The sequence below is a fragment of the Hippopotamus amphibius genome, chromosome 1, assembly GCF_030028045.1.
Source record: "Hippopotamus amphibius kiboko isolate mHipAmp2 chromosome 1, mHipAmp2.hap2, whole genome shotgun sequence".
In the NCBI taxonomy this organism is placed as follows: domain Eukaryota; kingdom Metazoa; phylum Chordata; class Mammalia; order Artiodactyla; family Hippopotamidae; genus Hippopotamus; species Hippopotamus amphibius.
In genome coordinates, this window is record NC_080186.1 from 143,130,043 (window position 1) to 143,156,805 (window position 26,763).

Here is a 26,763-nt window from a genome sequence, read left to right on the forward strand (position 1 = left end):
TTCGACTTTGTTTCCAACCCCGCCGAAGTGCCACGGTTCAGTGAAGCACAGGAGGGGCTTGAGAGGTACGAAGTCACAGGACAAACACCGCCCCGGCTGCCTCCCGGGCGCACACTCGCTCTGCCCCACACACGCACACACGCAGACCACACGCACACCGCACAGACACACGCGCGTGTACCCACGGTTAAATACATGTACAGAGGGACTCGTTTAGATATATACACAGAGAGAGAGACGGAAATCCCGGCCGGCGTCGGGTCCCTCAGGCTCTCAGCATGCTCGGCCCCGCTCTCGGCGCTGTACCTGGCACCCATGCCCCTGCCAGAAAAGCAGCTGCCCCTCTCCCCGCCCCCCTCCCCCCGTTTCCCCGTGGGGCCCGTGTCTGCCGGGCGCCGCCCCTCCCCTCCCCCCCCTCCGCCCGCCCTCCCCCCACGATGATTGGCTCCCCAGGGACAGGAAGCGGCGCGCGGGGCCCTAGAAGTGCCCGGGCGCCAGGGGCATGTTGCTTTTGAAGCCGGGCTGCCCGTTGGCCACGTCGGCCGCGGCCTCGCAGCGCCCGTGGCTGGCGGCCCCGTCGGTCCCGGGGCTCTCGGGCTCGGCCAGGAGCTTGAAGGTGAAGAGCGGGCCCGAGTCGTGGCGGCCGCGGCAGCCCGGGGGCTCGGGCGCGGGCAGGCTCAGGAGGGCGCCCGGCGCCTTCCACTCCGGGAAGGCGCACAGCTCGACGGGCGGCGGCGCGCCGCGGCCCAGGTAGCCGGGGCTCGGCGAGGCCGAGGGCAGGGTCCGCTGGCTGCCGCTCAGGCAGCTGCCGCTGTCGTCCAGCGAGTCCTTGCGCGACTGCGAGCGCTCCAGCGAGCCGCCGCGCGTCCACGGCCGGTAGGTGTAGGCGCAGCCGCCCAGGCGGCGGCGACGGCGGCGGCGGCGGCGGCCGCGGCACTGGCACCCAAGGATGCGCACGAAGGCGCGCTTGAACTCCTTGCTGGAGCACGGGTAGATGATGGGGTTGAGGCAGCTGTTGAAGTAGCCCAGCCAGAACACCACCTTGAACACGGCGTCGGGGGACTTCAGGGTGGGGAACAGGGAGCCTGCAGGGGGAAGGGGTGGGGTGGGCACGGGCAGAAAGACAGACAGCAATCGGTGAGTAGTCAGACCCTCTCTTCGAAGTGATCGGCCTAAACACTGTCAACCGGTGGCATTCCTGCCTCCCGGTCTTTGCCCAGGCCAGTTCCTTGGCCTGGAATACTGCCTTTCCATCTCAAAGTAAATGACTCCTACATTCTCTTTTAAGGCCAACCTCCATCACGTCACCTTCGCCCATAAAATCTTTCCTGATCTAGCTAAACAGCATTCAAACTCCCGTATCTCTAGATTTCCCGGGGCAGCGCTTACCACTTTCTACTCAAATGAAAATAATAATCACCCACAGTTGTACAGCTCTTGGGTCTGAGGCACTGTGTTGGCGCTTTACTCATATTATTTTATCCTTCAGAAACACCATGAAGCGTTTCCATGGTAAATGTGAGATGTATTAAAAACCTAAAGGTGAAAGGTAAACCTTTATAAGGTGAAAGAAGACAAGGTAAAGGACCATCTTATTGATGGAGAGGGGAAGAAAAACGACTGTGGGGCAAGAGTGGGAGAAGATATTTATAATGTCTAAGACAGTCAAGGGATTGATATTTAGAATATATAAGGACTCCTGAAAGTCAATAAGAAAAAGACAGCATTCCTAGCAGAAACGTGAGCAAAGAAAAGGAACAGGCAATTTACAAAACAGGAAACCCGAGGGCTAATGAACATAGGCCAAGATGCTCAAAATATTCGGCAGTCGAATAAATTAAAGTGAAAACCACAAAGTGATAGGACATATCTGTTAGGCTGGCAAAAATTAGAAAACTAGATAGTGCCAAGTGCAGACAGGGGTGTGGAGACGTGGGAAGTCTCCTGCTGGTGGGGACACAGGCTGTGAAGACCTGATCCCATTAAGTAAACAGATGCCTACTGACCCAGCAATTCTGCTCCAGGGCAGAGCTCTCAAAGAATTTTCACACAGGTCTATCAGGGTCCATGTACGACTGTGCTCAGGGTGGTGTTGTTTATGGTTACAGGGAGTTGGAAAACACCTGGGTACCCCTCACTGGGAATTATGGAAAGGCAGAGTGGGGTACATGCATACATAGCACAGCAATTATGCAGCACTTAGAAGTCCTGGATGACAAGTCCAAAAAAGCAATATGGAAAGATCTTAATCTTTCACATTGTTCTTTGTGAAAAAAAGTAGCTCACAGAATGAGATTTATAACATATCTTATGTTAAAAGATATTGTTATATCTTTATATGTTATATCACACCAAACAACCACATACATTTTCAAAAACACTTTCAAGTTAAAAAATACATATCAAATACAAAATGGGTGCTGAAGGGTGAGGCAGAGGGAAAGGGAAATAGGGGATGGGAATAAAAGGAAATAAATCAATAAAGTAAGAGAGAGGCCTGGCTTAGACAAGATGATGAGATGCTATGAACTGAGAAACGTGATTAACTCATCCCTCTGAATTTGAGGTCCAAAAGCATTTAATGGCAATATTAAGTTAAAAACATTTTCCATTTTAAATGCAAGGCAATTGAGACTTGGAGAGGTTAAATGACTTGCCCCAGGCCACACAATATGTTTGTAACATGGCTGGGATTTAAATTCAATTCTGTTTGAATACGAAACATGTGTTGCTGTGTTTTTTTTTTTTAATGCTATTAATCATACCCTTTGTGGAAAAATAAGAAACTTAAAAAGCAAAAAGAAAAGAAAAAATATTTTAAAAGCACACATACCCGCAGTGCAGATATATTGCATACATAAACTTTCAGATATTCTTCCTGTTGTATATACATATGTAAATGTTTTTAAAAATGCAATAATACTTTACAGAACATTTTGTAATTCAAACCTTGTCCCTAAGCCAGCCACTCCACCTGCAGTACAGTGACTTTCGTATTCCTGTCTTATCTCCTCTGTTACAGTGTGAATTTCCTAAGGGCCTGGTCTTTGGGATCACCTTTGAATCCATTTGTTGAAGGAAGAGCATCTGAATGGGAAAATCTTAGCAAATCACGAAGTCCAACCTCCTCACTTGGCAGGTGGAAACACCAAGACCCAGAAAGTGGCTGAAGGTCCCACAGTTGTGGTATAGATGCCACAAGAATTTCCATTTTGGATTGCACTTGAGTTTCCCCCCTGTAGCACTTGTCCTTCTTGATTATCTGAGCTTCGGCTTGTTGTTACAGGAAGCCTCCTACTTCTCTGCTTGGCAATGCAGGGATGGTGGCTGCGGGGAGATGGCTGGAGTTCCTAGGGCAGGGTTAAGCCAGAGAAGGATTAAACTTGGAAAGAGGGGTATCCATACTCGGGGTAAGTGCTAACTGTAAGTATGCTAACTTTCTCAACTGTGGGCTAGCTCTAGGTGAGGCCAATGAGGGTGCCACCTCGTGGTCTGATATGTGACAAAGCTTGCACCGTTAGGTTTTTGTCCCACTGTCCCAGATTCTCCTTTGGAATAAGACACTGGACAGAAGGCCCCAGTGGAAATGCAAATATCACATGTGAACACCTAGTATCCATGATGGGGTGAGTTGTTTCTGCCCACGGGGATGGTCTTGTTTCTGTCACTGAGTCTAAAGGGCATAGTTACACTGGTCTTGACAAAAATGGGAAACCGGAGAGTAAATTTGGGGAAGTGGAGAGAAGGAGGTAACACTTGGAAGCCATGTGAATTACCCTGGAGGGTAAATGCTGGTGAGCATGGGCACCGGTAGGCACACCACCCATGAGGACATGTTAAGGCCTGGGACAGAGGCTGGGGAGGCACAGATAGTTGTGGCCGAGGTGGGGAGGATCCAGAGCAGGAGAGCATACTTGCTGAAGACAAACTTGTAACTCTGCCTGCCAACCTTGTTGAAGATGGTAATAAAATGGTCAACAAATGGCATAAAGGGGGTGTATCCTGAGGGACCAGCTTTGAAAGGAGACACAACTAACAATAATACTAATAGCTAATATCAGAACTGTCAATCACATTGTGTGTGCTCTGCACACATCCTACACTAAACCCTTTATACCATTTGTCCATTTAATTATCACAGTAATCCCTAGATGAAGGGACTATAGTTGGTCCCATTTTATATATCAGGACACAGCATCTAAGAGTGGTAGCTTTTTACTTTTTTTTTTTTTAATTTATTTTATTTATTTATTGGCTGCGTTGGGTCTTCGTTGCTGCACACAGGCTTTCTATAGTTGCTGCGAGCGGGGGCTACTCTTCATTGTGGTGCGCAGGCTCCTCATTGTAGTGGCTTCTCTTGTTGTGGAGCATGGGCCCAAGGCATGTGGGCTTCAATAGTTGAGGCACATGGGCTCAGTAGTTGTGGCTCACGGGCTCTAGAGCACAGGCTCAATAGTTGTGGCACACGGGCTTAGTTGCTCCGTGGCATGTGGAATCCTCCCAGGGCAGGGCTCAAACCCGTGTCCCCTGCATTGGCAGGCAGATTCTTTACCACTGTGCCACCTAGAGAGTCCTACATTTTTAAAAATACTATATGCCATGAAGTTAGCAAACATTTTATTTTATTTTTTTTAAATTTAGTTGTTTATGTATTTTTCACTGCATTGGGTCTTTGTTGCTGCAAGCGGACTTTCTCTAGTTGTGGCGGGCAGGGGCTACTCTGTGTTGCAGGCTTCTCATCGTGGCAGCTTCTCTTGTTGCAGAGCACTGGGCTCTAGGCACGTGGGCTTCAGTAGTTGTGGCACACAGGCTCAGTAGTTGTGGCTGGTGGGCTCTAGAGCACAGGTTCACTTGTGGCGCATGGGCTTAGTTGCTCCGTGGCACATGGGATCTTCCTGGACCAGGGATCAAACCCATGTCCCCTGCATTGGCAGGCGGACTCTTAAGCACTGTGCCACCAGGGAAGCCCCGCTTTTTACATTTTTATACATTTATTCATTCATTTGTTCATTCATTCATTCTACAAATCCGGAGCTCTGTCAAGTGCCAGGCATGAGGCCAGCCTGTGGGGATGCAGACAAACAGGGGTGTGGTCTCTGCCCCATGGCAGTCCACAGGCTTGTGGGGATGCTGTGCATTCACAGTTCACTGCGACAGAACACACACGGCGTTATGATAGGGGCATAAATGTCATTCTTTCCCCCTGTGCCATCACAATGGAGGCACCTTGTCAGGGACAAAGATGCGCTGGATCTTTGTTTTTATTTTCTTACAAAGTACTCTCCAAGGACTATGGGGCTGAGATGTGCTCAGCCAAAGGGAAGGGGGTGATGCTGACTTTCCTCATGGCATTTACTTACAGTCACAATTTGAGTCTGGGCTCCCTGAGTGACTTGTTCCCCTGAGAAGAAGCTCATTCTTTGCCTTCAGCCGCTGTAGGCAATGTGGTCTGGTGACTTGAACTCAGAGTTTGGGTTCACAGAGGCCTGATTTTGCATCCTCTTTTTGGTGTATTGGCTGTTTGACTTTTGAAAAGTTAATTGGCCCTCTCAGGCTAAGTTTTCTTATCCATAAATTGGTGAAAACAACTGCTTCATAGGGTTATTCTGAATACATGAAAATATCCGTGTAACATACTTGACATGGGGTCTGGCTCCTTGAAAATTAATAAATGGTGGCCATTTTCCAAATTATTTCATATGCTTGGCCACTCATTGCCCTCCTCCTGGAACTCTGCTCTGATTAACCCCACCCGACTCAGATTTTTATTCTGTACCCCACAGAACATATACAATCAGATCTTATTCTGCTATTTTGTTGTTTGTCTGTTAATGTTGTTAAGCCATCGCAGGGCTGGCTGAGTCCTTGTTTATCAACCAGTCTGGAAGTTCCTTCTGGGCAGAAATCATATCTTTATTTCTTTTCTTTTCCTTTCCAGATTTGTATACTTCTATTACCAAAGTGACACAATGGAGGATGAATGGGGGGCGGGGAGGACACAGAATTTTTAGGGCAGTGAAACTACTTGGTATGATGCTATATTGGTGGATATATGTCCTTATACATTTGTCCAAACCTGTAAAGTGTACAACATCAAGAGTGATCCCTAATGTCACCTGTGGACTTTGGGTGATTATGTGTCAATAATCACTTAATGAACCATATTAACACACAGTACCTTCCTGTCAATTTGGATGTGAACCTAAAAATGCTCTAAAAAATAAAGTCTATTTAAAAAAACCTCACCCTTAAAAAACTAGAGTTACCGTATGATCCACTAATCCCATTCCTGGGCATATATACAGAAAAGGTGAAAACTATAATTCGAAAAGATGCATGCACCCCAATGTTCATAGCAGCACTATTTACAATAGCCAAGACATGGAAGCAACTAAGTGACCATCAACAGATGAATGGATAAAGAAAATGTGGTGTATACACACACACACACACAAAAACACACACTGGAATATTAGCCATAAAAAAAGAGTAAAATAATGCCATTTGCAGCAACATGGGTGGACCTAGAGATTATCATACTAAGCGAAGTAAGTCAGAAAGAGAAAGACAAATACTATATAGTACCAGTTATATGTGGCATCTAAAATAGGACACAAATGAGCTTATTTACAAAACAAAAACAGACTCACAGACATAGAAAACAAACTTATGGTTACTAAAGGAGAAGGTAGGGGGGTATAAATTGTGGGCAGGGATAAATTGGGAGTAGGGAATTAACAGAGCACACTACCATATATAAAATAAACAATAAGGATTTACTATATAGCACAGGGAACTACATTCAATATCTTGTAATAAACTATAATGGAAGAGAATTGAAAAAAGAATTTTATATGTATCTGAATCACTTTGTTGTACACCTGAAACTAACACAATATTGTAAATCAACTATACTTCAATTAAAAAAAACCTCACTTACTGAAAAAAGTGACAACTGCTAAATTAAAAAATTACACATTACAAAAAAAATCTATATAATATATAGTGAAAATTCTTCATTCAAGTAGACAGGAGGATCAGAGTTAACAGTTTTGTTTTCATCCTTTCAGATGGATTTTTTTAATGGGATCAAACACATACCTTTCCCCAAATTTCTTTCTTCACTTAGAATATATAAAAGACATTTCCCCATGTCAGAACGTTACATCCTGTCCTCTGGATATATAGTAGTTCACTTAACTCTTTCCTGATGATAGTCAAGTAGGTGATTTCCAGGTTTTGGCTATTACAAACTGCAGTAATGAAAAACCTCATGCATTTCAATTTTTGCACGTTTGAGTGTTTCTGCATGCTAACCTTCATGAGGAATCTCTGGGTCGGTTCCACATTTAAGTTCTGACAGCTAGCCAAATTGCCTTCTGAATTGGTCGTACCAATTTACTCTCCCATCGACTGTATGAGCCTGATAGTTTCCCTACACCTCCACAACTGTGGGTGTGGTCAGTTTTTAATCCTTGTGTGTTTGGAAGCTGAATAATGACCTCACCCGTCCTCTTGTTCCATTTGCATTCTACTTAATTTCATTCTCCTGCAGACCCCAGCATGGCTCTCCCACCCTGAGCAAGCCCTCAGTGACTTCTGACAGGGACTGCCCTTTTCTCGTTAGATTCTGACTCTTGGGATAGAATCCTGGTTCTCTCACCAGACACATGACCTTGGGCAAGTTTCATACTATCCCTAAGCTTCTGTTTCCTCATTAGTAAAATGAGGCTAATAAGAATACCACTTTCCCTGGGTTCTTGAGAGGATTAAAGATGATAAAACATGTAAAGTTCTTATTAGCATTGCTGGGTACCAGGTTCCTGCCACCTAAATCAACTTTGCATTAATGCTTATTAACCAAATAATTATTCCTGTAAACCACTCATTGGGCTGGAAATCTAATTACAGGAAACCTATGTTTGATAACTTGATGTATCATTTTGGGTAAGTTGCTTTCCCTTTCTGGGCCTCAGTTTCCCTCCTTTAAAAAATGTACTTATTTTACTGAAATAGAGTTGATGGCCAATATTACATTAGTTTCAGGTGCACTACATAATAATTTGACATAGTTTCCCTCATTTAGTTGAGTGGATTGATCTGAGTCCTGTCCAGCCTTAACGTTCAGAATCTCCATGAGGCCAGAGCTAGAAGCTCTGCCCATCCCTGCTTCTCCAGACCCACCACAGAGGGGCAGTGCGGGTCAGGGACTGGACTGCCAGGCGCCTCGGATTCCACACATATTTCAGCCCCTTCCCTCCTCCCTCTCCTGCCAGCAGCACAGTAGCCACCGGGATTAGTGGCCCTGTTTGCTATGCCAGCCTGCCCTGGTGGGAGCCAAGAAGCCCTCGTTAACTAGGGAAGGTGCTGAGCCTCTTGGGGCATGAAAGCGGACTGGTGACAGGGATCTTTTTCTCTGAGCACCCAAACAGACCTTTGGAGGCCAATGAAGCTGCCAGGAGAGCCAGCAAGTATCAACGGGAAATGTGGGTTCCTGGAAGCCTGCTCTCTCTGCTGGAGGTCAGGCTGTGCTGTCCCTGCTCTTTGCCAGGGCCACCAATTCGCAGTGCCTGTCCCTGAGCCTGGCTCCATTTCTCTTGCTCATGAAATGGTCCCATGCTCCTTGCCCTGGGTCTTAGCATCATGGCTTGGCAGGACTCAGAAACCTTCTTCCTTAACAGAAGGTCAGAAAGTCAGGGTGAGTAACTTGCTCAAGGTCACTCAGCTGGTGAATGGCAGAATGACAGCCAGAACCTGTTCACATGTCCTTCACTGGATCCAACAGACAGTTATCGAGACAACGGAGTCCAGTGGTTAAGGACCTGTTCAGACATCACAGGCAGGTACACCTGGGTTCAAGTGCTGACCCTGACTTCCCAGATGAGTGAACTTGGAGAAGCTACTTGAGCTCTGTTTCCTGGAAAATGGGGATGGTGATAATTCTTTCTGCATGGATGAGTTGAGCTTAGGCTTGGTAAGTGCCTGGCATGTTGAAAGCACTCAATAAGTACAGCTATTCGATTGCTTCAAACACAACTCCTGTTACTATTGCCAACATTGCTATTACTGCCAGTACTATGACTAAGAAGATGAGGATGGTGGCAAAGAGAATTAGATCTCCTGTGCAGACCAGGCGCCGGGACTCTCACCCTGCTACTCTTCCCAATACAGGCCCAGGAATTGGTTCTGGAACTTGATGAAATTGTATGTGATGTTTATGCATTTTTCTGGGGGAGAATCCATAGCTATCAGCATGGGCTTGACGGGGTCAGCAACCCTCAAAGGGTTAAGCCTCACCCATCTCAAGTCTAGGGCTTTCTAAGCATCAGTCACTCTACCACCTGGACCACCCATTACTTAATGCTTTTCTTTAAATCAACTCACTTTTGGTATCTAAACTAATTTTTTTTTAAAAGGAAGTATTCTATCACTATTTAAAAATGTACATCATTTGCTATAAACAGAATGCAATGGTAGGGAAAATTAAGATGAAAACTACATTAGTACCTATGAATGACTCCATGAAGTAGTGGTTCTGAGCCTGCTCTTTTTCAAAAAGGAAGATTAGCAGGGGTTGGGGGGTGTTGAAGTCTTGCTGACCCTAAGCTGAGAGGACCTGAAGGATTGAAAGACAAGTGAACAGGGAATATTTTCTCACTGGACAACCCAGCCCCTGGCACAAAGTAGTGCTAAATAAATATTTGTGCACTGATTGACTGATTGAATACATGACTCAGAGTTTTTTGTGCCATCTCAAGCTATCTCGCACATCACTCAGATCTGTAGTCATTTTGAGTTGCATTATGGGTGCAGCCCTGGGAAACCACTTGTGGGAGGCCCCACGGCTCCACTCAGATGCCTCTTGCTAGCCTCTTACTGAGGCTTTTTAAACGGATCAAATGAGACAACAGCTCTGAAAGGGCTTCGAGACAATGAAAGTTTCACACCTGGGTGGGGTGAGCAAGAGGTAGGACTTGAGAGGGAAGGGCTAAAGCAGCAGCAGATGGTGCAGAGAGCCCACTCACATCACTTGGGCCTTGGCCGCCCGAGGGTGACTTAGAGGGATGGTGAAGGGCAAGGATCAAAAGCTAAAGCGGAGCAGGATCAGCACAAGGAGAAGTACTTGGTTGGACCATGGTCCCAGCGGGTCATCCTTAAGGTGCTAACCAACAAATCTGAACAGTGAACCTCCATTCTTCAAAACCACAGGGTTTGTTTGTGGAATAACAGCTACTATTTAACAAGCTCTTATTCTGTGTCAGCCACTGGCCAAATGCCTAATCATCTTTATGCCCATTACTCCTTCAGTCGTCTCTCTTCCTAAGGCAGTGCAGCATGACTCCACTCTGCGCAGCTCTAGGGGGCGCCATTCTGCACTGCAGTCTATAGCGCTCCTTGGTGACTGTGAGTCCAACCTACCTGTGCCCACTGGAGGCCACGACGATTACACTTGGGGGAATGGAAGGCAAGTTGCTCTAAGTCACAGAGCTAGTGGGGAACAGAGTTTGAATATGAATCCAGGAAGCCCTTACAGAAGCTGCTAATCACTTCCAATACAGTTCACAGGGAAAATACACATGGTGATGTGTATAAAGGACTGGAAAAACACACATGAAAGGAGACATCAACTGTATTTATCCTTGGGTGGTGAAATTATGGGTGAATTTTCCCTCTCTGGGCTTTTTGGTGTTTTCCAACATTTTCTCCAAAAACATGAATTACTTTTGTAATTGGGAAAAATCCAATGAACATTATTTAAAAAATGAAAAATGAACCAAAAGATACCGTGTTTACTGGGTCCTAGTTATACGTTAGCCAACTTTCTTATGTTCTATTTCATTTAATCCCCGTGACAGTTTCATGAGCAAAGTGGGATTATCCCTACTTTACAGATGAAGAAATGGAGCTTCAGCTATAAGGCAGTGCTTGCTCAAGGTCCTCCACAGGTGAGAGAGAGGAGGGGGGGGAGAGAGAGAGGCTGGAAATGAGATCTTTTGTTGTTAAGCTCAACAGCCTCCTCTGTTAGTTCCTGATGTGCCTGTGGGCCTCCTGATGTGCCTTATCCTCATACTGTGGGGCCTTTAATATTCCTTCATTAAATACTGGTTGAAGGAATGACCAGTGGGTGGGCTTGGAGACTGCAGCAAGGCATGGAGGGATGTAAAGCATCATTTATTTGGTCCCCCCAGGGCTGGAGGGTCTGTAGCATCCCTCTGAGCTCTGACATTTTGGGTCTCTAGGATTGTAAATTTGATTTATAATCAAAAAACTATTTCACAGTCAGCATCACACAAGCGGATGACCTCAAGGGAGCCAGTGGGAGGTAAAACCTTTTTGATCAGCTTGTAAATAGAGTGGAACTCCCTTTCAACGTGGCTGTTATTAGGCGCATTTGGCTACACCTTTAGCCAAGCCAAGTCTCCCCAGCAGAAACAGTTCAGCCCAATAAAAACTCAGAAAATTTAAAATACTAGTTGCTAATTCTTGCAGCACTGGCTTTGTGAAGGCGGTTTCCTTAGATTTGGAAGTTCCCTTCAAGGTTTTTCCATTTTCATTTGCCACTTAACCCTGGAATGAGATCACAAAATTGTCCAACAAATACAACATCCTTGGGGCCAAACAGACCCATGTTAAGTTTTATAGCAAATGCTGAAAACAATAATAATCACCAGAGCCACCATTTATAATGAACTAGGAACCAGTTATTAGGTACTATGTTTACATACATTCTCTTAATAATCCTTTCAGAAGCCCTGCTACTATTATATCTCATTTTACGGATGAGGAAACTGAGGTTTAAGAGATTTATGAAGTCACATGTCTAGCAAGTGGTAGAGTTAGGATTAAAATCTAACTCTGAAGTCTGGGTTATTACTCACTGTTTAATAAGAAAAAGAAGCTTCTATTCATTTCCTTAAGCACCAGGCAATTTCTGCCTCAACTGGGAACAATCTTTCTCTTCACCAGATTGTCACAGTATTTTATCTGAAGTTAAATATGGCATTTATCACTTTCTATCTTGAATTACAGTTGCTTAGGGCTATGCCTCATCTCCTCAGATTAGACTGTGAGCTTCTAGAAAAGAGAGTTCATGTGTGATTCTTCTCTTTCTACTCAGGGCCTAGCACAGTGCCTGACACAGGACAGGTGCTCAGCCAACATGTGTTACAAGAAAAATATTAGTGATAAAAATGACAAAACCAAAATGTTAGCCCCTGGCTACTCAAAGTGAGGTTCATGGGTAAACAGCATCAACATCACCTGAGTGCTTGTTAGAAATGCAGAATCTCAGTGATCCAGTGAGTCAGAATCTGCTTTTTAACAAGATCTCGAGGTAAGACGGCAGTGCCTTAGTCCACATTACAATTTTATTTTAAAAATTGTTTTCCTGGGAATCATGGTATTCATGCGTGAGCGAAGGCTGGGCTGAGAGCCATCTCACCATGGGATTGACTTCCCTGTCCCAAACCCTCCAGCAGCTCCTATAGTTTATAGGATAAAGTTCAAACTGCTTAGGCTGGAATTTAAGACCTGTTCAGCCTGGCTGCAATGGATTGATTCTTCGCAACATGCATTGACCTTTCTGGCTCCTTTCCCTTTATCTTCTCTGTCCACTGGTCTGAGATACCCGTGCCTTTCCCCTCCTCCTCTCATCCCTTCCAGGCCTGGCTCAAATTCCTCCTCATAACCACAGTCCATGATACACAGCTTCCTCTGAAGTGTGAAAACAGAAGGAAGCAATGAACAGGCTGTGAAGACCTGCTCGGATCCAGGTGACCGACATACCTGAGCTGCTTTCACTCTCACAATAGGGCAGGAGGGAGGAGTGGGTTCTGTGATTCTCAATTTATATATGAGGAAATCAAGTCTTCAAGTCTATGGAACTCACCCAACGTTACACAACTATTAAATGGTAGAGCTGGGATTCAAACCCAAATCTGCCTGGTCCCAAAGCTGGGCAGTTTCCACAACAGGTAATACAGCTTCTGAACTCTTAGAATACTTCTGAATTAGGGGAAGGCTGGAATTATTTACTTCTTATTCGTAATGATGTCTTTACATATATTTTATCTGGTCATGAAAACACAAAAGCCAAGAATTTTGTGGTGCTGTCTTTGGTTCTTAACCTGAAAATGCTAGTTTTGCAAATAATTTAGCATCATATAATTTCAGGGGCCACAGACTCACTGAATCTCATCCATGGGTACCCAGGAGGTGCACAGTCACCAGATTAAAAGTCTCTGCTATTCTCTCCACAGAATTCTATCACAACAGCTGTTGGCTTTATTTATTTGCATCTGTCTCCCTTGTTTACAAGCTCCTCAAGGCCAGGGTCAATCTTACTAATCTTGTTTCCCTAGCACCAAACACTGAGCTTGGGTTATAGTGAATGTGTAAAACTACTTGTAGAGCACATAACCTCCTCTTCATATGCCTAGCCAAGTATTTGGTTCATAGTAGGTGCTAGGTAAATGGTTGTGGAGTGATTCTCTTGCTTATAATTTGCTTCCTTCCTCTTCTTTATTTCAATGGGGACCACAGGCCAATGGCTGGTTCAGTTTTCATCTCCTTCCTGAAACCTTTCCTAACTGCTCCAGGCCTCTTCTCCTGTATTTCCCATCAAAACAGAGGCCATACCACATGGATTAATATGCATGCCATTCTTAAGGGATGTGCCACTTGTCTCTTTAGCATCAAAGCTCTTTGAAAATGGAGTCTGTCATATACTTCTAGCACAGGACTGGGCATGGGGTCAGTCCCATCAGTTGCCTGCTGGTTAACTGATGGACCTGTTCCAACTTCAAAGAGGGAAGTGACCTCTTGGCTTAGGCCCAGAGTTGGGAGCAGATGGGAGAGAGTGGTTTCTGCAGCACTTAAGGGTCTATCTTTGATGCCACACTGAGTGTGTTCCATGCTTTGACCTTAATAGTAATGTCCCTGTAGAACCCTTTTAAAACTGAGAGTTGGTGGGACCTATGTGAAAGAAGCTGTACAATTTTATGAAGGGGCATAAAAAGAAGACATGGATAAGTGGAGAGACACAGCTTGCTTTAGTATAGAAAGTTTCTATCCAAGAACACTTCAGTTCTCCCCAAATTCATCTGTAAATTCTAGACAATCTCATTAAAATACCACCAGGTTTTTTTGTGGGGGGAGGGGCGGGTGACTAGAGAGGCGAACCTAAATAATCCCAAACTAAATACACGTATATGGAAGAATATAGATTATAGAAAAATAACCATGGAAAAATGGCCAGGTTAATTAAAGTAAATAAAGAGGACTGGTGGGAGTGGTGTGGGGAAAATGGGGAAATCTACCCGTACAGATAGTAAAACCTATCATAGAATCATATATCATAAAACCACTGAAAAGACACTAGGGCAGGAAAGGCAAGAAAAGGCAGATAGGTCAGTGAAATTATGTAGTTTATAAAGAGCACCAAATATCCATGAGAATTTTATATGCCATTTCAATGCTTGTAGGAAAAAACATTATTCTATAAGTGGTGTTGGGACAACAGTCTAGCTATTTCGATACAAATAAAGCTGTATCCCTACTTTGTTTCTTACATTAAAATAAACCCAGATGGATCTAAGATTTTATATATTAAAACTTATTAAAATATTAGAAGATATACGTGAATATTTTTCATATGATTTTGAAATAGGAAAGACCTTTTTAAGCATGAAAGAAGTTCAGGATCAGTAAATAAAAGTATGGCTAAGTTTGCCTAGACATTTCTATAAGGTCACAAACTTTGAAAACAAAGTTAAAAGAATTAAGAGAAACATTTGTAATTCAAACGACAGTAAAAGGAATAATATTTCTAATACACAAAACTCTCAAATCAAGAAGAGAAAACAATAGAAAACAAAGCAAATCATATGGATAAGCAAATAACAAGAATAAGTACAATGGACAGACAATGAATTAATGAAAACATCATGAAATTCCTTTACCAAGCAAAGAATGCAAATTAAAAAGCAGCAAAATATTTCAGGTCTATTAATTTGACAAAGGTATGAAAAAAACAGACATTTTCATACATTCTATGTGGGGGTGCAAATTTTGGTTGAAAAACCAATGTTATCTAATACAGTTAAAATGAGTATAGCCTTGGGCTTCCCTGGTGGCGCAGAGGTTAAGAATCCGCCTGCCAATGCAGGGGACATGCGTTTGATCCCTGGTCTGGGAAGATCCCACATGCCGCGAAGAACTAAGCCCATGCACCACAACTACTGAGCCTGTGCTCTAGAGCCTGTGAGCCACAACTGAACCTGCGTGCTGTAACTACTGAAGCCCGCACATCTACAGCCAGTGTTCCACAACAAGAGAAGCCACCACAATGAGACACCTGTGCACCTCGGTGAAGAGCAGCCCCCGCTCTCCACAACTAGAGAAAGACTGTGCACAGCAACGAAGACCCAACGCAGCCAAAAATAAATAAATAATAAATAAATCTTTAAAAAAATGAGCATAGCTTTAGCTTTTGATGTAAGTACTCAACATCCAGGAATTTATCCTACAGAAATACTCTGAAAAGGGAACAAAGATAAAAGTACAGGAAACTGCAGTAATGTTCCCCCCAAATGGGAAATAACCTAAATTCCAGCAATAGGGGATTGTGAAATAAACCATGTAGCATTCACGTATTGAAAAACCATACATCTATTAAAATGGTAAGCTAGGTCTACATGGAATGAGGCCCATGATAGAGTTAAGTAGAAAAAAGCAAATTTCAGGAAAGAATGTCTAGTATGATCTGATTTTTATAAAAAACATGGTGTGCGTGCATGCATGCGTGTGTGTGTATGTGTGTGTATATGTTCATAGAAAAAAATTTGGGCGAATATGAAAAGACTTCATAATGGTTATCTCTGGAGGATGAGTTTATGGGAAGATTTTCAGTTTGTATTTAAAATTCTTTTTGCAATGAACAATCACTGCTTTTGTAATTATAGAGAAACAGGGAGAGAGTGAGGAGGAAAAAGGAGAGAGAGAGAGAGAGAGAAAGAGAGAGAGAGAGAGAGAATGAGGGTGAGAATACAGGGGAAAAGAACCAGCCTAGGGCTAGTAGTTCGTCGAACTTTATGCAGGATCATCACACTTCTGGGCCCCATTTCCTCATGTATGAAACGAGGGGGTTACATTAGCTACCGGGGCTCCCTGCTTCTTGGATCCTCATCTGTGTTCACCCCACTCTAGAAGTGGAACGGAGATCGGGGAGAAGGTACAAATATACCTGCGGCCAGAGTGTCTTTGAGCCTATAACAAACAGGCTGTGCAATACTGGGTCCTGCCCTCAGAGGGAGGCGATGAACCTGCTGCTTGGCTGAGAGGCTCAGTGCCTTTGGATGAAAGGCTCCAGAAAGAACAGGGACAATTACTGGCCTTGGGGAATCAGGTGGTGAAACGCTGAGACTGGACCACTTAGGCCATTAGGCACCATGCAATGCCTTTCATCACTTCTCTCAACAGTTGTCCGCTGACTCCCTGCCTTCCTCTTTCTGACTCATCCCTCTGTTCTGTCCTTTGGCTGGTGGTAATCCAAACTTCTCCCTATGTCCACTGGCTTGCCAGGTTCAGGTTGGGACCCCTGGAAAGCTCTGTATCTCCTCTCCACTTCTCTGGCCTGGTCTGGGACACCCTCCTCCAGAGGGAGCCATACCTGGATGTCATGCCTTCCTTGTCACCTGCGGCCCTCAGAGTGAGTGATGCCAGCCTGCCGTCTCTAGGGCATCTTGTCTTCTCACCAGAGCCCTTGCCTGCCTTCCTGTATCCCGAGGGCCAGGCACATTGCTGGAGTCATGAATATTGTATGATGAAATGATTAGTCTTTGCTTCTGAATATGTGTCGCTGTCCAGATTTTAGCAAAGCAGGGCCTTCTCCTGCTTCTCAGTCCAGGTCCACAGATATGCCATAAAATGACTCCAAAATTGCTGCCCTTTCTTACAGCTCGAAGGCTTCTCACCGCTAGGAAACTTTGCAGATGCAAGTGCCTGGGGAACTATTCACTGCTCAACTCAGAGATGGCCTGTAGGACAGAGAGCTGGCTGGGCTTGCTGCGGCCATGGGATTTGCAAAAGCCTTGCAGGCCCCTTGGTTGCAGCTTGTGGGCTCCTTAGTTGCAGCACATGGGCTCCTTGGTTGTGGCTCACTAGCTCCTTAATTGTGGCATTAGGGCTCCTTAGTTGTGGCATGCGGACTCTTAGTTGTGGCATGCATGTGGGATCTAGTTCCCTGACCAGAGGCCGAACCCAGGCACCCTGTACTGGGAGTGCAGAGTCTCAGCCACTGCGCCACCAGGGAAGTCCCTCCACCTTCAGCTCTAATTACAATTTTTCCTAAAGACTGTTCATTTCCTCAAAGAACTAGATTTTTCAGAAAATACAGTTTCTTCACCTCTTTCATGTAAATAAATGCTCTGCTCTCAGTGTGATGTAAGTTTTTAGACTATCGCTTGCAGCAGGAGGTCCCCAAGCTTTGCTCCATTTTACAGAGTCTTTATTGAACATCTCTTAGGGCCTGGAACTGGCTGAGAACTTAATCCAGGAGGTTAACATTGACTGGGGAAGCAAGGAGATTTCAACAATTATTTTATTCAGTCCCTACCATCCGGTGAGGTAAATAGAATTATTATGCCCATTGTATGGATGAAAAAAACTATGGCTTAGTGCAATGAAAGAAACTGCTCAAGATTACATACTGGTGGAGATAAGATTCAACTCCAGGCCTGACCCCGGAGCGACTGATCTTTCTGCACCTCAGTGCTGATTCCCACAAACTGGAAGCCTGTTATATCCCTGGGACATTCTGTGTGAAGGCACCTAGATGAAAAATAGGAGGTGCTCGTTACATGTTGGGATGGAAGATGTTTGTGGGTGATAGTTTGGGAAGGAGGAGTTATTTGACTTTCAGAGAACTTTCCTACAAAAACGATTTCATCTTTGCACATTTTGAGGAGACAGGAGCTGGAAAAGCAGGGAATTGCATCCCCTTTGTGGGTGAGGGTGCAACGGCAGTGGGTCAAGTGTGTTTCAGAGAGCTGGTGGCCTTGGGCTATGTAGTGTTTGAGAGAGGAGGCCTGACTTCCTGTGCAGTGCCTTGATCACAAGGAAGGTGGAGAAGTCATGCTGACTCTCATGACAGTTAGAAATGAGTCCATTTCAATCTTTATGATGTTGCCCAAGAAAATACAGGTGGTGGTGATCTGAATTTAATAACAACAATAATAATAGCAGTTACCATCTATTGGGAGCTTACAGGAGGCAAGTGCTGTACCAAACTCCTAACATGCATTATCTCACTCTGTAACTAAGACAATTCAACATGAGAGGTACAGTTACTGTCCCAATTTTACAGATGTTGAAATTGAGGCTTAGAGAGAAGTACCTTGCTTAGAGTCACAGAGATATTAGGTAGTAGAGTTCCTGCTCTCCCAACTTCTGCTATTTGGACCTGATGATGGAGGCCACCAAAACACCAAGGACTAAAAGGACATTTTAAAAAGTGGAGCAGATTCCACAAGAGAGTGCAGAGTCCAGGGGGAAACAGAAGAGCCATGTTTGGGTGTGAATATACTAGCTTTCAGATGACTCATGTTCCTAGCCAAATCCAGGAGGAACTGTAATTATTTAGAATTGAAAAGTCATCGTCTGTCATCTCCTAGCCTTGTGAAAGTAAGTCCCAGGGACCCAAAAAGGTGGGAGGAGAAGGGATGTTTAACTCACAGATCCTCCCAGCATCTACAGATGGGCAATGCCAAGAACATAAGCAAGAGAACGGGGCATAGGATGGAGAAAAATTAATAACTAGAGATCAAAGGATAGAATTAAGCCAGACAATAGAAGGGCAGAACATCCCCCTTTCCCATCACCACTCCTCCTCATATTTCTGACAAGGATAAGGTGGTCTTGTGCAAATGAGACCCCCAGGTGGCCATGGATGGGCAGCAAGGACAGGCAGCTCAGGTTCCAGCCCGAGGAGCTGCCTGCATCCTCCGTGTGTGTCTCATGGTGGTCTGGCAGCCCCAGCCTGTTTATCCAGATGGAGCTAAATTCTCCACTGGGTCACCCGAAAGGGCAATTCACTCAAGAGTGCTAATTCCTCTGTCCACCTCCGTCCTTGCAGGCTGGGACCAGATGTTCCACCCCCAATTCTGAAAATGCCACTGAGCCTCAATGGATCATATTAAACACGGCCCCCAAAGCACGTGGTCAGGCCAAGGAACGTTCCCAGAAAAATCTTCCTGGCATAGCGGCATCACAGCAGATGGATGGGCAAGGTCCTGGCCCTCATGCTCCCCTCCCCTCTTGTCTTCATCCACTGCTTGTGATAGGAGAGGGGTGGGTAGGGTTGGCGGAGGCTTGACTGATCTGGGATGAGGCTTTCCAAACCATAAAGGAGCAGGATGCGAGGGGAGATCATGAAAGACACTAGTGTGCGAAGAAGTGCATTTGGCAGAAGGAACCCAGCCCTGTTCTTCGTAGGCTGCTGAAGCGCACAAATGGGGGCAGGCCACTGCTGGCCTGCCCATCTGCTCTGAGGTCTTGCTGGCTTTGTGGAGGGCAGCGCGACCTCAGGAGAGGGTTTTGACCTGTGTTCCTCCCCTTCACATGGAAAACAGACCATTATAGTGCCTGGGCCTTTTATTCCAGCCTCTTCTGATCTGGCTCCTTATATTGCAGGATTGTTAAAAAGAACAATCTGGTCAAACCAGCATTTGACTGGGTTCTTTAGCCCTGTCTTTAGTTTTAGTTTCAGTGTTATTGATATATCAATCCTCTAACAAGCATAGGAGTTCTTAACTGTGTCTGTGAACTCCTGAAAAATACGGGGTTATTTGATGTGCACGTGTGCATTTTCTGGGTAGGTGCTTCATAGCTTCCATCAGATTCTCAAAGGGGCCCATGTACCCAAAAAAGGATAAGAACAATTGGTTTAAAAAAATCAATGTTTCATTTAGGACCTGGGTTGCATGCATGCTCTAAAGAGCATGAATAAGCTATCAGAAGTCTGGGCTTCATTCCTCTAATGACAATACAAATTAATGGTGCCCTGTGCTGGTGATGAGGCGGTGAGTGGGCATTCACATCCTGACAGTGGGGATATTGACTGGGACATGCTTTCTGTAGGACAATTGGGCCATATGACTCAGAGACCTTACAACTTTATGTATTTAGTTATTCTGAAATTACAATTCTAAGAATTTATCTTAGTGATTAAGAGTGCTGCCTCTGGGGTCATTATCTATGTCGCTCTGGGGAAATTACTCAACCTCTCCAGGCCTCAGTTTCCTCACCTGTAAAATGGAGGTAATATTGTTTATTCATAGGACTCTTGGGAGGGTTAAATTAGATGATACAAATGAGGTACCACCTCATACCAGTCTGAATGGCCATCATTAAAAAGTCTACAAATAACAAATGCTGGAGAGGGTGTGGAAAAAAGGGAACCCTCCTATACTGTCAGTGGGAATGTAAGTTGGTGCAGCCACTATGGAACACAGTACGGAGATTCCTCAGAAAACCAAAAATAGAATTACTATGGGCATATACCCACTCCTGGGCATATACCCACTCCTGAGCACATACCCAGACAAAATTCTAATTCAAAAAGATACATGTACCCCTATGTTCATAGCAGCACTATTCACAATAGCCAAAATATGGAAACAACCTAAATGTCCATTGACAGATGAATGGATAAAGAAAATGTGGTGTGTATAAATATATATATATATTACATATAATGGAATACTACTCAACCATAAAAAAGAATGAGATAATGCCATTTGCAGCAACCTGGATGCAACTAGAGATTATCATACTAAGTGAAATAAGTCAGAAAGAGAAAGACAAACACCATTTGATATCATTTACATGTGGAATCTAAAACATGGCACAAACGAGCCTATCTACAAAACAGAAACAGACTCATAGACATAAAGATCAGACTTGTGGTTGCCAAGGGTGGGGGGAGGGAGAGGGATGGACTGGGAGTTTGGGGTTGGTAGATGCAAACTATTACATTTAGAATGGATAAACAAGGTTCTACTGTGTAGTACAGGGAACTATACTCAACCTCCTGGGGTAAACCATAATGGAAAAGAATATAAAAAAAGAATGCATATATGTGTATAACTGAGTCACTTTGCTGTATAGCAGAGTGGTACAACATTGTAAATCAACTATACTTCAATTAAAAAGTAAACAAATAAAAAAGATAATACATGCAAAACAGTACAGTGCCTGAGTAATAAATACTCAATAAATGTTATTCTTATTTAGATACAAAGATTTTATTGCCACATTATTTATCATAACTGAAATTTTGAACAATCCCAAATATCCAACATAAGTGATTGGTTTAATGACCCATATCTCTCAATTGTTAAGGATTAAATTAGTGAATATGATTGGAAAAATGTTCATAATATATAAAAGACAAAAAGTAGGTTACAAAATTGTATGATATCATCCCATAGAAAAATGGCTGAATAAATATGCATCAAACATTTCAGTGGTTATGTGTGAAGGATGGCTTTTTATTACCTTCTTTTGTTTTTCTGTATCTTCTAAACTTTTCTATATTGAGCATGCATAACTTCTTTCAATAAGACAAAACAAACCCAATAAAAGTCACTTGAATGAAAAAAAAAAAGGATGACTAATCTTAGTTGAGAAATACTTTGTGGTCTTGAGTAATCATTTCTGTGAAGCTTCCTTGTTTGTGTCTAAAATGAGAGCTGTACCTCCTTCTTCTTGAGAAACCAGGAAACCCAAGTGAGAGGGTGAGGGTGGATGTGCTTTGTGAAGCGTGCTACCTGGCATGTGCAGAAAGGCAGGGGTTCTTAACCGAGAAGCTTTCACAGAATAAACTGTGTTGTAATGCAGGAGGGCCCCGGAGGCCCAGCTGTCTGGACTTTGAAAACCTGCCCCTGACTCAGGACTAAAGTCCTGCTATGATTAACTCTGGGGAACTTGGTATGGATTGAGGATGAAAGGCACAGCGACTTTCAGCTATGAAAATTGGTCTGCAGTCAGGATCCCAAGTTTAATCTCTGTGAAACCAATGGGCAAGTGTGGCCATGCTTACTAATTAGGCAGCAGCAATGTAACAGATCAAATCAATTCCCTTCATGACGCAAAGCCAAAGAACCCAGGGACAGCTTGAGCTTGGAAGAGCTTCCAGAAAGCCGGAGAACATGAATTGCTCTGCCAGAGATGTTAATGCAGTTAATCTAGATTGCCTTGTTAATTGCTGGCTCCCTTCTCAATAACGGATAACATGGTGACGCAGTGTGGCTCCGTGTCCCTCACGTGGCCAGGCTCTGAGTTGGGTGATGTGAATTGTGCTCATTCATTTTTTCCCTGGATTTACAGCAAGCATTAAACTTCATCAGGCCTAAAGAGCCTCTGCTTTCTGGAAGGAAACAAAGTTATAGCCAGGTTCCCCATTTCATTTATGAATAGCTTTACCATTAATTTGAAAGTCCATGCATTAAAAAAAATGTAAATGGGAAGCCATTAGAAGAAATGTGGCTTATTGCAGGAACCAAATGTTGAGGCCAACATTTTCAATTTATTAAGTACCAATTAGAGGAAGAAAAACATGAGCGGCTGCTCTGGTTGAGTGAAATGAGCTTGGGATATGGAGGCAGACAGAGCGGGTTCCAAGTCTGGTCATTATGAGTCCTGAGAACTTGGGTGAATTATTTCACCTTTCCTAGCCTTGGTTTTCTTAGTTATACAATGAAGAGAATGATATCATCCTCAAAGAGTTGTGAAGGTTAAATAAGATGACATACTAAAATACCTTAGCTCCGTGCCAGAGACATAATAAGTGCTCAGTAAATATTAGTTCTCTGCCAGGGTCTTGTCCCCTGAACAAAGCCCGGAAATCATGGCTTTATTCTATTATAGACTCATGTATCCCCGTCCTACTGGCTGTGCTGTTAGATTTCCAGACTGTTCTTCTAGATAATGGTAACTTGCAATCGTTCCAGAATTTGCCCACATGATTCTTAAGAGGGGGGCCTAATAGAATCTGGGAATAGGAATTTTTTAAAAAATAAATTTATTTATTGGCTGCATTGGGTCTTCGTTCCTGTGTGCAGCTTTCTCTAGTTGCGGCGAGCAGGGGCTACTCTTCCTTGCGGTGCACAGGCTTCTCATTGCAGTAGCTTCTCTTGCTGCAGAGCACAGGCTCTAGGCATGTGGGCTTCAGTAGCTGTGGCATGCGGGCTCTAGAGCACAGGCTCAGTAGTTGTGGTGCACGGGCTTAGTTGCTACGAGGCATGTGGGATCTTCCCAGATCAGGGCTTGAACTCGTGTCCCCTACATTGGCAGGTGGATTCTTAACCACTGCACCACCAGGGAAGCCCTGGGAATGGGAATTTATGTCAAGTTTGAAAAAAGCACATTCAACATTATATTTTTAAAATATGAAAATGCTGTTGTTTTCATACTACCCATCGCAGGATACAAAGCTCAAATCTCTTGGCTGGTTGTATAAGGGAATCTCTGATTGCAGAGGGCACGCAACTTTCAGTTTGGAAAAAGGGGTCATGGGTTAAGCAAGATGGAGAAAACTGATTTATAGAATGTCATTCTGGAAAAACATACTTGGAATGCCAGAGACTGACAGGAAGGGGGCATGAGGGGAGCTTCAGGGTGTGGATAATCTTTTCTTTCTTGTTCTGGGTGCTGCTTACGGGGATGTGTTCACTTTGTGAAAACTGACAGGGATCTACCCTATGACTGGTGGAATTTTCTGTATGTATGTCACACCTCAATAAAAAGTTTAAAGAAAACAAGTGGCACATACTTTGCACACATTCAGTATGAGATGGGACAAGGCGTGAAGATGTCTCACGTCAACTTAGGAAGGAAGGCAAGGTTTTTTGTAAATCCTAGATCACATTTTTCTCCTGGATGGTTTTGCTTTCTATATGTTAAGGACAGAGCACAGTCCCAAGCCACCATCACCTCTCCTAGACCACTGCTACAGCCTCCCAAATAGCCTCCCTGCCTCAACCCTTGAGCCTCTACAATCCATTCTCCACTTATCCACAGAGGTCTTTAAAAAACATAAATCAGATTGTATTATTTCCTGTAAAACCTTCCAGTGACTTTCTACTGCACTCAGAGAAAACTCTAAACTATCATGACCCAGAAGGCCATACAAAATGTCTGTGCTATCTTTCTACCTGACATCCTTTGTCACTTCTTTCCTCTTTCACTTCACCCCAGAGCTCTGGCTGCCACTTTCTTGTCCCCTCTAGTATATCACCTCTCCAGTACTTACAGTGATATATTATTGTTCACTTACATATTGAGTATTTGTCCAAACCCCCCCCCCCACCCGCCCCGCAAGAATGGAGGCTTTGCTTGTCTCATTCACTCTTGGAACTGTAGTGCCTAGAACAGAACGTGACATGTAGTATGTACTTAATGTGTGATCTGATTGTGTGATCTTTGTGAGCCTCTCAATCTCTGAACTTCAATGTCTACATCTGTAAAATTAGGTTAAAAATTAAGCCTCTCCTCTCATCTCTAGGGATGTTGTAGAGATTGCAGGAGATAATGTATCTGAGGCATTTAGCACAATGCCTGGCACATTGTACAAATGGTGGCTGAGTGCTAATTTCAGGGCTTTGTTAATCTTATACCTACTAGAAGCCTCTGATTCATTTATCATGAGCAAGCAATCATCTTTTGTTAGGGACACTTTGAAAAAGCTGTCACATGGCACGTCGAGAGACCAGGTTTCCCAACATCGTTTTGATGTTTCTTTGGCTCTTAGCCATTCTCTGCATGTTAATCAATTACTGACTGATTAACAGAGACCTTGTGCTACTGATCATTCTTCAAAAGACAGGGCAGATGAAATTTGTATCTAGAAGAATGTGCAGCCTGTGGGACACTGAGCCAGGGTCAGACATGTAAGAAATGAAAACGCAGGAGCAGGACACTCAGGTCAGGAGATGTTGGCCAGTGAGAAAGCAGATTGCCAAGGCTTTCTGCTATAACAAATGGGATCTTTTTTTCCTGGGGCATCGTGAGTAAATTGGTATCTTCAGAAGTATTTTGTTAAAAAAATAAAAAAAAACCTGCTTGAAAGGTTCAGAGGGAATAGGACATGTCCATTTTAAGAAGTTCCCAAAGGTAAAAGCGGTCTCTATAAGACGGTGATGTAAATAAATGGGCAAATCTTGGGTAAAGATCGTCATTGAATAATAACGAGCTACTGATGTGAAAAGAAGAGAAAACCCAGAAAAATAAAATTGGGGAGTGAGAGTCAGAGACAGAGAGAGAGAATGAATAAGAATGAGAGCCAATCGTGGTCATAAGTCAGTCACCCAGTAATAATCCACTGATTGGAAGAAAATCATCACAGAATTTTATACAAAATGAAAAAGTATTCCTTTGTGTTTTCATTTTATCTTTTTTTCTTGTGATCTGGGGAAGATTGAAAAAATTTGGGAAAAATCAAATGAAAAGCAAATCTCTTCTTCCCAAATCCTGAAAAACAAAAATCCCCTAAATAGGTCACAGGCAGTGTCCTCAACCATCTCCGTAGAGGCATAGGCTACAGGAAGCATAAAAGAATTTCAAGTTTTTACCTAGATAGATCTGGTTAGTGAGAGGTGATGACAGGTGACACAGAGAGGAAATCATTCAACTAACAAATTTAACCAGGTTGGAGCTCATCAGGTCTGGGGCTCTCTCAGCAGGGAAATCAGAGGAAGTAGCCCCATGGGGGTATTTTCAGCTCTAGAGAGCTCATGGATAGGCAAAGTTAAAGAATAAGCTTGTTTTTCTCTTTCTGGCTTACTTAAAGAGCTTAAAAAAAAAAAAAAAAAAAGGAGTAAGTTTGTTTTTCCTGTGAGAATATGAGAGGTCAACAGACAAAGTATCTGATTAAACTTAGGTAGATCATTTCTTTAAAACATGCTCTTTGTTATATTTCTCTTTATTCCCACAAGGATGATCTAACTTATGCTTCTATTTTAATAAAGAGAACTGTAAAAATTGTTAATTACACACATAAATGAATGCTTTTTCTTTGTAAATTTAAGAACCTATCTTTTGACCACTACCCCTAATTCCAGGCCCTTCCTTCACAGGTAGCTATTGTTATCTTTTTGGTGAATAACCTTACAGTTTTTTTTTCTTCTTTGTACAGGCATTTGGAGATATTGCAGGTTTGGTTCCAGACCACTGTGATAAAGCGAATATCACATGCAGTAAAGCGAATCACCCAAATTTTTTGATTTCCCAGTGCATATACAAGTTATGTTTACATTATACTGTACTCTATTGTGTGCAACAGCATAATGTCTAAAAAATGTACATTACAGTACCTTAATTAAAAATACTTTATTGCTAAAAAATGCTAACCATCATCTGAGCCTTCAGTGAGTCATTTTGCTGGGGGAGGGTCCTGCCTTGATGTCAATGGCTGCTGACTAATCAGGGTGGTGGTTGCTGAAGGTTGGGGTGACTGTGGCAATTTCTTAAAATAAGACAACAATGAAGTGTGCCACATTGACGGACCCTTCCTTTCATGACGGATTTCTCTGTAGCATGCAGTGCTGTTTGATACAGCATTTTATCCACAGTAGAACTTCTTTCAAAACTGAAGTCAATCCTCTCAAACCCTGCTGCTTCTTTGTGAACTAAGTTTACGTAATATTCTAAATCCTTTGGGGTCACTTCAACCATCTTCACAGCATCTTCACTAAGAGCAGATCCCAT

At 43.6% G+C, this 26,763-nt stretch overlaps 1 protein-coding gene and 1 long non-coding RNA gene across 2 annotated transcripts in view; one reads left to right on the forward strand and one right to left on the reverse strand.

Annotated features, from left to right (window-relative positions):
* Window positions 1-421: 421 nt before the first annotated feature.
* The window catches only part of ADRA1B (adrenoceptor alpha 1B), a 52,632-nt gene continuing 26,290 nt past the window's right edge, over window positions 422-26,763 (reverse strand). The window contains exon 2 of the mRNA XM_057729927.1: window positions 422-1,085. Within this exon, the coding sequence (XP_057585910.1) occupies window positions 478-1,085 (608 nt within the window). The 3' untranslated portion in view covers window positions 422-477. The remainder of the gene's footprint in view (window positions 1,086-26,763) is intronic.
* On the forward strand, window positions 507-26,400 carry LOC130850406 (uncharacterized). The gene is made up of 3 exons (XR_009052878.1): window positions 507-616; window positions 3,287-3,410; window positions 26,192-26,400. It is a non-coding gene; the product is annotated as an uncharacterized LOC130850406 (long non-coding RNA).